We start from the raw sequence: 12939 nt of genomic DNA on the forward strand, positions 1-12939 counted from the left end.
TTAAAGCATAACTAGTTTTCTCACAATGGCCCCTGCTGAAAACCCACAACGCCAGCTCATTCCTTCCCTTCTCCTGGGATGAAAACTTAAGACAGTTCTTATAGCTTTCTTAGTCACTATCTGGTAACAGTCAATTTTCACAGATATTTAAAAGTCAAGCCCAGCGTAATATAAAAAATTCAACAAAATTACAAACACAGTTTCCCCCCTTCCATACTCAGGCCTGCTGTAGACTAGGAACCTGCCAGGAAAGGGAAGCATGGTTAGGGGTTTCCTCTCTATTTTCTTACTTCTTTCTCCTCCTTATCCTCATGATCTCCCTATCCTCTAGAGCTATTTTTAACATCTGCAGGGGCTGACCCACCTGGAGAAATGGGCACAGTTGTACTTGGCTGGTCAAATTATGATCTGGGCTTTTGGTGTGGAAGATGCCTGATGGTTGGAACTCTCTCTTATGGGGGCTTTTGTGGTTCCTGGGAGGTCTTCCTGCAGGGGATCTAGGATCAAAGTTGCATAGTTGGCCTTGTAACTTCTGCCCGGGCTTCCACCCCATACAGGGTGCCCGGATCTTCTGCATGGCCCTTTGAGTACAGCCCATTTCAGCCAGCTCCCTTTAGAGAGATTTTATCTTGTCTGCAGGACAAATACCCCTCCCTTCTCCATCCCCCTCCCCTCCTCTCCCCTTTCCCTCTCACCTCCTCCTTCCCTCCTCTCCCCTTTTATTCTCTCCCTTCCTCTCCTCTCCCCTCCCCTTTTCTCCCCTCCCCTCCTCTTCCCACTTCCCTCATCTTCTCTTTCTCCCTCACCTCCCCCTCCTCTCCTCTCCCCTTCCCCCCTCTTCCTTTGTCCTTCTCTCCCAACTCTGAATCTAAAGGGCTCCCTCTTTTCACCTTTTGTCTCCCTGGAGAAAATCAGACACCAGTCCCTGAGCCTCCCAAATTCCAGGAAATACATACCCAGCTCACCAAATGGTTTAGCATGAGGAGAGGGGAGGAGAAGAGCCGCGGTACACTGAAAATTCTTTCCAAAGGAATTCTTGCTCTCCAGGCACTCAACCCCAAAATGAGTCCTGTGTGGTTTCTTACATAGTCTGGAGGTAGGAGATGGCCAGGAGCTGGTAGAACGGGTGCCATTTCCTTGTCTTAGCATGGGGAGATTACCTGATGCCTGTGAAATTGCACTTGCCCTTTGGGGCTTTAGCTGACGCTGTCAGAAAAAGTCTCATTTTAACATCCTGGGACCTCAGCTTTCCTCTAACTGTTTTTTGGAACAGTAATTCTGCAAGGATTTAATATGTTTTATGAAACAGGGGCTCTGTGGTCAAATGACTTTGGGAAATGCTGCACTCTACATTTCTCTTTTTATAGATTCTGAGAAATCCTGCAGCAAGGAAATCTTTTTAACTTTGATTAGCCTGGTGTTTTTTGTAACCAAAAGAACCACATTTTTGCAATAAATAAATAAGCAAACTTTGGGAAATGAAGATAGAACATAGTTTGCTGTCACCAGCCCCAAAGCTGGTCTCTCTTTCCATTTCTCCCATTGCTATGAAACCTTCAGGGAATCTGCCTGTGCATTCCCAAAGGAAACTGAGTCACAGGGAGAGAGAAGAAGCAGGAAATGTCTCTGTCTCCCAGCCTAGAGAAAGCTGAGGAGGACAGAGGTGCTGCCTACACATTTCTGAAGCACCTTCATGGGCAAAGACATTGTCTAATGCCTTCTGGATGGGTACATGGGGAGGTCACAGGGAGGCAATGGGTCTCAGTAGAAGTATCTAGAGCTAGACCAGGCTGACACAGGAGCAGTGATTTCCATGTTACTGGAGGTGCAAACCAACACTAGGAATCAAACACCAGACATAGGTGCCTGGGCAGTCTTTCCCATCCCTGGATTTATGAAACCATAGATGTGAAAGACCTTGAGACAAAGAAGCTACAGAAATGCAGGTGGCTGGAGAAGGCTAGGCAGTCTGTTCTCTCCAGCCACAGGCGTGTTGACGGGAGCCCAGAGACATGGTCTCTTGTGATGTCTTTGTTTTCAGAATTTAGCAGCGACAACAGCGGGGCTGGCCGAGGTGCCCATCGGCACTGCTGGAGAAGCAGAGGCCAGCAGTGTGCCCACCGGGGGACCGACCCTCTCTATGTCCACCGAGAACCCAGAGGAAGGGGTGACTCCAGTAAGTAGCTCAGAGTGCAAGCTCCCCTTCACCTGTGTCTGGGGTTGGGGGTTGTGTTGGGTGGGAGTGGTCACTGGCTTTCCCTATCTGTCTGCGAAACACAGTGACAGTGTCATGTGGCCAGTCTGTCAGAGTAAGCACTAAATAGCGTTGACCCATTCAGTGGTGGTGTGCAGAGCCCTACACTGTGCTGGGCACTAGGCCTGGTTTCAGGGATGGATAGTAAATAGGATAGACCTGATTCCTGAAGACAGGGTGGTAAGAGGGGCTGTGGTCAGTCATAGGTGAAGCACAGGATGCCCTGGGAACACTGAAAAAGGGGCCTAGAACCCTGACTCGGGGGCACAGAGGTTTCCTGGGGAAAGGATGCTGAAGGTGGGCCTGAGAGGGTAAGTAGAAGTTGCCTAGCAGAGGGGGTGAGACAGGTGTTTCAGCAAGGTGGGCTGGCAGGAGCAAAGGCCTGGAGCCTGAAGAAGGGCAGCATACCTGCGGGGTTAAGCCTGAGCCAGAAGTCGGGGAGAAGTGGCTGGAGAGGCTCTAAGGACACAGAGAAGATTCAGCAGAAGTGGGGAGTCACTGAAGGGTAAGAAACAAGGAATGGATGTAGCCAGATTAGAATTCCAGAAAGATCACCCTGACTACTGAGAGGAGAAAGGGTGGGGAAGCAAACTTGGAGAAAGAGGCCAGGCTTGGGGGCTGTGTTGGAGTTTGGGTGAGTGGTGGTGCCAGCCTGCCCTGGGATGGCCAACAATGTCAGATCCTCCCAGAAGTCCCAGTGAGCAAAGGAGTGAGAAACATCCATTGAATTTGTCCATTCATGGTGAGTGGCCTTGAGGAGAGCAGCTTCAGGGCTGTCGGAGCGGTGGAAGCCAGATGGCACTGGGCTAGGGAGACAGTGGAACAGGGAGTGGTCCACGAGGGTAGACTACTGCTTCAACAAGAAAGCTGTGGAGTCTGAGGACCTAGACTTTTGTTTCAACACAGTGACTTTAGCACCAGTAGAAGCTGCACTCTCTGATTAGGGGACATAGCTTGGAAGGGCTATTGGTGAGCACATGCCCCTTGGGGTTGGTAGGGAGTGGCTGATGGCACACCACACGGGTGGGATGCTGGGGTGGTCTCGCAGCATGAGTGGTGTGAGGAACCAGGCTTTTGTATTTCTGTCTGATGTCTCACTGTGGGTTTCCATGTGAAGTGAGGTCTTGGTGTGCAGGTGCTTTGAGGGGCCCTGGCCTTCTGTTCCTCACCACAGTGTGGTGGATCAGCATCATGGGGCACTGACATGGTTCCTGTTGACTTTCTATTCAGGGTCCAGATAATGAAGAGGGTTTAGCAGCAACAGCAGCAGGGGAGGCCGAGGCACTTGCCAGCACGCCTGGGGAAGTGGAGGCCAGTGGTGTGGCCCCCGGGGAGCTGGACCTCTCCATGTCCACCCAGAGCCTCGGGGAAGAGGCCACTGTGGTAAGGATCGTACAGTGCCCAGAGGTCAAGGTCACGGTGGGAGCAGCTCCTGGCCTTCTCAGAGTGTGGGGCTCCTGCTCAGCAAACCCATGGGAGCCTGAGGCATGGGGATCTCTGACCAAATACTCACTCGGGGGTGGAGTTTGCCAAGGCCTGGGTGAGTGTGGTGAAGCCCCTGGAGGTCAGTGGGCAGCTGGGCCCTGGGGACGGGTGAGTTGGAGAGGTGGGGTGTGTCCCAAGGCTGCGTGCAGGACCCTGCTGCCTCCACCCACAGTGGGCGGGAGCCAGAATGGAGGAGTGGTGGGCTCCTGGAGGGCGGTGGGGGTCAGGCTGCAGGCGCCAGGCCCCAGCAGGGGTCAGAGGGCACGGCCAGGCCTTCCCAGCCCTCTCCTCTTGCAGCGCACAGACACTGTCCAGCTCCTGAAGGCAGGGCACATCATCCCAAGGCACTTGGCCAGTCTGTCCCTGTGCTGTCTCTACTATGGGTGCCCTCAAGTTCTTCCAGCTCAGCTGATTCAAACCTGAACTCCTCCTTTCCACTCCTCCTATGTTCCCACCTCAAATGAATGGGACCATCATCCTCCAGTCGCCTAATCTAGAATTTTCTTCTCTCTTCCTTAAGTTCTACATCCCATCAAGCATCAGGTCTTGTTGATTTTTCTGCCCAAACACATCATGAATCAGCCGGCTCTGTCCTCCTCCAATGCTGGCCCCTATACTGAACCACCGTGTCCACAGCCCAGGCAATTGCTAAGGGCCCTGTCTGGTGTCCTCCATCCTCTCACAGCGTGTCTCTAGTCTTTCAGCCCCACTTCTTGGAAGCTTCCCATCGCGCTTCCCTGCAGACCCAGCTCCCGTACCTGGCCTGAGAGCCCTTGCAGGGTCTGGCCTACCTAGCCTTGCTGACCACCTCTTGGGCGCCTCGTCTCTGCTTCTCAGCAGCACTTCAGCCACACTGACCTTCTTCTAGTTTCTCCATCATGCCTCTCTTCCTCTTGCCTCATACCCTCTTCTCTCTGCTGAGAACCTTTCTCCCTTCTCTCCTCCTTTTAATTCTAGCTTATCCTTTAGAGTTCAGTTCAAACACCACTTCCTCAAGAAGATGTCATTCCAGACTGTGAAATCTCCTCATTCTTGTCCTCAGAAGGCCTCATCATCATTGTAGTTGATAATAAACTTGGCAAATAGTTCATGTCTGGCTCCCTACCAGAATGTAAGCTCTGCTAGAGCAGAGATTACAGATACAGTATTTTGTTCATTGACATACTTCATTCCTGACCAGTGATAGGCACTGAATGAGTATCTGCTGAGTGAGTGAATGGCTGGGGTCATCAGGACATCACAGATCAACAACGCTGGCCTTTGATGTCATTGCACACACTTGTGCCCCTGGTCTGTCTGTGCTGGTCAGGCAGCCTTCAGCCTTTTAGCATCCATGCTGGGATACCTTGCAGTGTGGGGGTGGTGGAGGTGGGGGCCATGCACTGATGGTGCCTCAGGCCACTGTGTGGTTATATGGATTCTTTCAGTGAACAAAGAGGCCATCTCCTTCTCCTTCTTCTTCCTCTTCTAGTTGCCGTTTCCTTTCTCCTCCTCTTCTTCTCTGCCTCCCCTCCCTTTCCCTGTCCTCCCCTTTCTTTAATGTCTAGGCACTTATGACAGAGTGGGAAAGCCAGGGATCAGGTTCTACCAAGTCCTAGCTTAATAGAAACTAGAATTTGACCAGCAGGGTTGTCTGAAAATAGAGGGGCTGTCTGTAGAGGTGGTGAGATCCTAGTTACTGGAGGTGTATAAGCTGTAAAGCAAAGAGTATTTGAAACAAATCTCAGTCAATTTTGGAAGTTTATTTTGCCAGGGTTAAGGATGCACCCATGATGCAGCCTCAGGAGGTCCTGACAACATGTGCCCAAGGTGGATGGGGCACAGCTTGGTTTTATGCATTTTAGGGAGACATGAGACATCAATCAATATATGTAAGGTGTACATTGGTTCGGTCCAGAAAGGCAGGACAACTCAAAGTGGGGAGGGGGCTTCCATGTCGTAGGTAGATAAGAGACAAACGCTTGCATTCTTTCAAGATTCTGATTAGCCTTTCCAAAGGGAGCAATCAGATATACATTTATCTCAGTGAGCAGAGGGATGACTTTGAGTTCTGTCTGTCCTTTGTCTGTAAGGAATTTCCTTAAGGACAAATTGTGAGGAAGGTATGTACCTTTCTTATCTTAGTAGGTATCTTTTAAAGGAATAGAATGGGAGGCAGTTTTGCCCTAAGCAATTTCCGTTTTCATTTTTCCCTTTGGCTTAGTGATTTTGGGGTCCCGATATTTATTTTCCTTTCACATTTCCCCCTTTTTAAAATCTTTCAGATAAAGCATTTTAAAGCAAATGAGTCTTTAGTCTCAGGTTTAGTTGATTTCCCATGGCTAGGAGGGTTTATTCCTAGACAGGTAGGTCCCATGTTATTAGGAAAGTTCATTTTTAGCAGGCCGTGAAGTCTCATGCCCTGCAAGAGAAAATAGGGGAAGGAAGGGAGAAAAACAACAAATAAAAAAAGAAGAACAATCCTGGAAAATTGATATAGGTCATATTACTCTGAAGTCCATACATCAGTAGGCAGGTATGAAAGTGGCTTATTATGTAAATAGGTTGCTGTTATTTTCCTCTGAAGTTTAAGTTGTCTAGCTTCAGTTCGCAGGGCTTTAAGAAAGCATGGCTTAATTTTAGTGATTTCAAAAATGGGGAAAAAATGGAAAAGAAGAAAAAAAATTGAAAACATTATTTTGGAGACTTGTAGCCAGTACAAATTTTAGAATTCAGTCCAAACTGTAGAAAATAATAAAAATTGAAAAACATTAGGCAAGACCAAAATCTAACAACAGGTGTTCTGTAGTTTATTTTAAAACATAATTTTCTCTTTCCAGTCCCATTTTCACTAAAGAAAAATCATAGGACAACTTCTTTTGCAAATTAAGTTTTAGTCTTATTATACTTGGCCTGAGTATTTGCATAAAGGCAGCAAGAATAGTTATTTGCCATATAGGCCCCTCTTTTTTTTTTAATTGACTTTGCTGGAACTTTATTCCATAAAGAATCTCAGATTTGACTGTAATGCCTTAAGGACAGCCCATGCCTGCAAATACCTGTATTACTTGGGTGAAGGCCTCACCTTGAGGTCTCAAGAAAACTTGGGGCTCCTGGACCTGTCAGAAAGTGACATTCTTTACTTACCATAGGTCAGGAACCTGTACAGAGATTGTGTAGACACGGTATGAGGCCAGCTTTCCCAAGGGGCTTTTATTGGCTCTATAAATCAACTTTAGTTCCTTAAAGGAGTCTGTATCTGATAGCATACCATTCCAGTCAAAACCCTGGTAAAATAACTAGTGTCTCCAGTTGTGCTCTGTTACAAAAGAAAACAGATTGTTATCGCACTTACACAAATAACTATATTGTAAGTTAAGAATACTCAACAACTAATTACCAAATTTTTGGAGAGATCAGGTAGAAATATGCTCCAAATTTTGTTTATATGAGTATATTTTACTCATTTTTTTTTGAGGCTGAGTTTCTCTCTTGTCTCCCAGGCTGGAGTGCAGTGGCATGATCTAGGCTCACTGCAACCTCCGCCTCCTGGGTTCAAGCGATTCTCATGGCTCAGCCTCCCAAGTAGCTGGGATTACAGACATGTGCCACCACCCCTGGCTAATTTTTGTATTTTTAGTAGAGATGGGGTTTCACCATGTTGGTCAGGCTGGTCTCAAACTCCTGACCTCAGATGATCCACCTGCCTCAGCCTCCCAAAGTTCTGGGATGCTGGGATTACAGACATGAGCCACTGCACCTGGCTACTCAATTGTTAAAAGCTGTAAATAGCTCAAAAGAAAAGTTTTCTTGGCTCTGATAAACAAACAAAAAAAGGATCAGCAATGTTTTAAGCAAAAAGTTATAAAAGGATTTTCAGTCTTCTAAAAGTCCACAGTTAACTCCTGTTCTGCATGTTATTCATGAACATTTCAGCTCTTCATGGGAGCCTTGGAAGTTTTTTCTCTATTCTAGCATTACAATCTTCAAAACTTGCATTGAAGAGCACCTGTCAGAGTCCTGTGCCGATTATAAAACCACCTTTTGAAAGGGATAAAAGCAAAACAACTGTAGATGACAAAAGTGTTAAAACAGTCATAGTTAAAGACACAATTGACAAGGAAACTTGGTTACTTATGTGGCATACAGCAATTTTACATAATAATTACTACTGATAAAATATGCTAAAACGTATCAGAATCACAGGAATTTCATACAATTCTGAGCACATACTAATGACACATTTATGTAAATATAATCCAAAGAAGGTTAAACACTGTTTCATGTTTGAAAATACTTCCTGTATGATTTTATTATATCAAATAAGCCAAATATGTCTCTTTTGGACTTCAGGGGAATAATAGCTCAGAAGAAAAGTTTTCTTGGTTCTGAAAATCAAAAAATTAATGGGACCTAAGTTAGAATTTGACTTTGGAAAGTTTGTCAAATATAAAAAGTATAAAATGCTTGATATCACAAAATAGGATCACAGATCATTGTAAAATAAGTCATTCATTTAGCCAAAGTGATACCTCAAAGATTTCAAAAAAAAAAAAGGCAAAAATATTTATTCTTTGATTGAGGAGATTGATTTCTCAAACAATTAGCCCTAATAAAAACAACAGGAGGCCAATTAAATTTGTTTTTCAAAATTTTTTAAACAATCTATAAAATTTTAATCATCTTGACCATAAGATATAATTTCCATAAGCCTTTTTATAACCTTTATAACCTTTATTAAGGAGTGGGTTAATGCTCCAAGAAAACCTTGTTAATCCGACCAAGGGGCCAATATGCTGGTCTTGCATCAGCATGCCTTTGACATTAATGGTTAATTTATAGAGAAACTAAACTTATTTTACCTCTCAAAATCTGCCCTTATAATCTCATGTGCTCACCTCTTCCGCAATAGTCTTTGGACCTTGAGGAGTTGAATAGCTTTAATTTTTGGCCCTATGTCTCACGAACACAGTTTATTTTGGTTGACATGTTCTACAGGATCTGTAGGTGAGGCTTTAACTGCTGTCAGTGTTTAAGATTTAGCAGGACTTGGTGTCCTTCTTAGACCCAGGAATCAAAGCCCTGTAACTTAATGGCACAAGTACTTTAAAAGAACATACAGAAATGTAGAGCACCTGATTCTGTCACTGTTCTGGGCGCCACTATGTAACCTGCCATGATCCCTGGTGGACTGAACAAATGGGGGCAAATGTGGGAATAAAAGACAAGAGACAAAAGAGTATATTTGGAAGAAGGGGTCGGGGGAAACTTGCCTCTAGTGGACAAGGGCCCTGAGCTTTACACAGCCCTCCATATTTGTTAGGCAAAAGAGACAGTGAGAAGGGGAGTGGAAGAAGGGGTCAGCTGCTCAGTCCAGAATAGGCTTGCAAGACTGCATTCCTCAAACAACAGGCTCTAGATGTCGCAGTAGATAACCTTGGCACCAGGGAGTGATTGCCTCCAGCAAACCTTCTGTCGGCAGGAACACTTGTGAGTTTGCTCACATCCTGCATTCATGATAAACAGTTTGCCATTCGATCATATAGCCTCCAGTGGAATGCTGAGTTGGTCATGTCCCATGGGCCTTTGGCTCCCTTCACGGAATGTTATATGGATGTAATAACCTTAATTAAAAAAATATTCTTTTTGTTAATCTGAGTCTTTTCTAAGCAAACTAAAACTTAGTAATAATGACATAGGAATTATTTAGATAAAGTGTAAGATCTGTTTATTAGGCCAGTTACCCAAAGGCAAAAGAAAAGACCTTCTGCAGTGTGACTGCTGTTCTCTATGGGGAATATTGTGTTGGAAGAAAATATTCCTTTTAGATCTCTAAGATGAAACATTTTTTCAGCATCGGGCCACAACATTTAGAACCAGAGGGAAAAAAAATCTTACAGGAGCTGAAAATGAGTTGAAGATTAGTTATTATTTCAGGCCTTTTAAAAGGCAAGAGAAAACAGAAAAGAGCAAGATGCAATGAAAGTCAAACTTTGTGTAAAAAAAATTATAATGCCTTGTAATTTATTAAGAGTAAAGCAATACCTTAAGAAAATTTTGTAGTTCAAACCAATTCTTTAGTGCATAAGTGGTTTTTTTAAAATCAAAACCCAATCTCTAGAAAGACCATTTTAAATAATTTCCCTTTAATTGTAGACAACTTGCTCATATGAAAGTTTTTTTTCATCAGTCTTATTATTATTATGTAAACAGACCATTTCTGACATGCTTGGACTTTCTAGTTTTCCTGAGCATCTCTCTTTCTTAAAAAAAAAACAGTCATTTTATTCTAGGACAAAATTTACCATAAAAGATCCTTTCTTGTATAAAATTACTTTTCTTTAAGCTTTCTTACCAAAATTACCTCTTTATTTCTATAACTTTCTTTACATCTCTCTCATTTCCTGATTCCCTTCACCTTGTTTTATACATAACCTTTAAATAAGCTTTGAATGAGACAAAAATTATTCACCTTTTAAAAAAAAACATTTTTTAGAAAGAATGTTTTCTTACAATATATTTTTTAATTGGAAAATACCCAACTAATGAAATATTTATCATTTAATTTAACTTTAGATTCTAAATTATGACACATTTGTCTATAAGTATTTATCCCATTACATTTACCCAATTATTTTTAATACTGTACCTAGTTTACTGTATTTATGAAAACTGCAATGGTCATTATTTAAAGTTATTTCCCTGCCAACCATTTTATAGCCTGTGAATTTCAGGTGTTTACCTAAGTAGAACCGTAAGATTAAATATATGGTTATTTTGCTAAATCAAGATTTAGCTATTTTCATTAAACTAATGTTCTTGTCTTATTTATCAGACAGTACACAAGCAAAGGTTATCCTGTTTTGGGCTGAGTTTATAGTTTTGTAACCCTTATGCCAAATTTTGACAACTTACAGTATTTGGCAGGGATAAGTATGAAATTGCTTGGTCAATAAATGCAAACAAAAATGTATGCTGGCAATTCTTAAGACATTTCTAATATTGCTTTACTAGTAATTTTAAAGCTAGCTTATTAAAGACTTAAGTCATGTGAACTTGAAAAGTATTTGGGTTTATTATTTAATTTATGAGTACTCTTTAAGCCAATGTCATACCTTGTAGCGAAAAACACAACAAAATATGTGTATGTACACATAAACACACACATACACACTCATACAACCAAAAATCCTATAGCTTTTACTTCAGAACTCTAGCCATGAAATATTAATACAAACACATTGTCCTGCAGAAACAGTAACAAAGATAAATGTCTGGATGCAAACAGTGGATTTTATCTCAGGAGAAATGTAACAGCAGACTTAAAGCAGGAAGAGGCAGAGAAAAAAGCAGAGAGATAGAGAACTTTGGAACTTTATAGTTGCAGATCTAGTTTTGGGCTCTGAATTTTTCTTGCTGTAATTGTGCATGAAAATGCCATATATGTCCATTTTACAAAAACACTTGCAAGAAGAGGCACCATAAAACCAACAGAGTTCCTGAAAGAGGGTCATTCTCCTTGTTTTTCATTGTTCGTAGAGTATTTCTTTCTCACCTTTTTTTTTTGAGACGGAGTCTCCCGCTATTGCCCAGGCTGGAGTGCAATGGTACAATCTCGGCTCACTGCAACCTCCACCTCCTGGGTTCAAGTGATTCTCCTGCCTCAGCCTCTTGAGTAGCTGGGACTACAGGTGCGTGCCACCACACCTGGCTAGTTTTTTTGTATTTTTAGTAGAGACAGGGTTTCACCATATTGGCCAGGCTGGTCTTGAACTCCTGACTTCATGATCCCTCCCAAAGTGCTGAGATTACAGGCATGAACCACCGCCTGGCCTTTTTTATTTATTTATTTTTTATCGTAAGGGACGAACTGAGCTGTGGCCTAGCATTTTAGTGGAGTGTGTCAAAGTGTGCTGGTTGTGAGTGAGACTCTACCGTGTGTCACCACTGAGCCATTTCCACCCTCTTACGTGTCTCAGTTTCTCTCTGTGTAGTTCTAGCACCTCCAAGAGGGCTCAAAATCAAAATGCAGAGTGACCAGCTCCTATATGCCCTTCCTGAATGAGGCTTTTTAAACTAATTTTGTTGGGGGTTCCCTGTAGGGTTGCTGCATGTCATCCGGGGGGGGCGGGGGTCAACCCCCCAGACGCTCCCACTTGGCCTCCAGTCACCCAGGGGCACCTGTCAGCTGGGAGGAGAAAAATGCCCTTTCTCTTTGAAGCTGAGGAAACTCATTCTCCCATTTATCTGTGAAAACAATAGTTCAGTTCCTCATGCAAAATGCTCACACTAGCCAATCGAGATTAATTTCAGGAGGAACGGCAATGGAGAAGACACCCTTTAGAATGTACCTCTGAACTAGAATTAGGGTCCTAAACAATAAGTTCCTAGGAGAAAAAAAAAAAACAGCTAAGACCACTTCTTGTAAATTGTCCTCAGCCACCTCTAACTTTGTACTTTCGTCCAGCCATTATACACACCAAGGTCAAATCCTCTCCCAGTACAAGGTAATCTCTGGTACCCTCAAAAGCCAAAGAGGTCAGGTCTTACAATACAGGAGAGCAGAGCTTTAGACCTAAGAAGAATCTGCTCATGACTCTTGAAACTCCACAAAGAAAATGGAACACCCCAAAAAGGGGCGGGTGGTGCCTTTGTTCTGAATACTTTAAGGGGTTTGAGTCATTAGAAGCCTCCTCTAGGTTTTTATTGGTACTAAAGATAGCGAAGGGGGAAGGAGGTATAGGACGGAAGAAAAGTAAACGAAAGAAAAAAATTTTTTAAGACAGGAAGCAAAGATAGCAAACGTGCATGTTGTGTTTTTTTCCCCTCTCTTGCAGCTGTCAGAAATTTTAGCCAATTCAGAGAGGCCTTGTTACCCATAATTTAGAATTCTCATTCAGATTTGACCAAGTCAGGTAGAGTTGGTCAAATCTGATGGGAGAAAGACCAGAACAACAACCAAAAAAACCCTAACAACATGATTACTGAGCATTTTAATAGTAAGGAGAAATTAAGAACAGCTGGTTGTTAATCTTCAGCCAAGACAAAACCCCAATTCAGCTACTTACTAGAGATAGGTCTTAGGCGGAAGATTGCTTTCTACCATCCTAGAAGCAGGAAAGAATTTTTTTTTTAATTATCATACTTTAGGTTTTAGGGTACATGTGCACAATGTGCAGGTTTGTTACATATGTATCCATGTGCCATGTTGATTTCCTGCA

At 43.4% G+C, this 12939-nt stretch overlaps 1 protein-coding gene across 1 annotated transcript in view; it reads left to right on the forward strand.

Moving 5' to 3' along the window:
* COL15A1 (collagen type XV alpha 1 chain) overlaps nucleotides 1-12939 on the forward strand; it is a 135534-nt gene that overhangs the window by 58043 nt on the left and 64552 nt on the right. The window contains exons 8-9 of the mRNA XM_032164666.2: nucleotides 2042-2176; nucleotides 3485-3637. Of these exons, the coding sequence (XP_032020557.1) occupies nucleotides 2042-2176; nucleotides 3485-3637 (288 nt within the window). The remainder of the gene's footprint in view (nucleotides 1-2041; nucleotides 2177-3484; nucleotides 3638-12939) is intronic.

This window comes from Hylobates moloch, unplaced genomic scaffold (genome assembly GCF_009828535.3).
Source record: "Hylobates moloch isolate HMO894 unplaced genomic scaffold, HMol_V3 SCAFFOLD_10, whole genome shotgun sequence".
NCBI classification, from domain to species: domain Eukaryota; kingdom Metazoa; phylum Chordata; class Mammalia; order Primates; family Hylobatidae; genus Hylobates; species Hylobates moloch.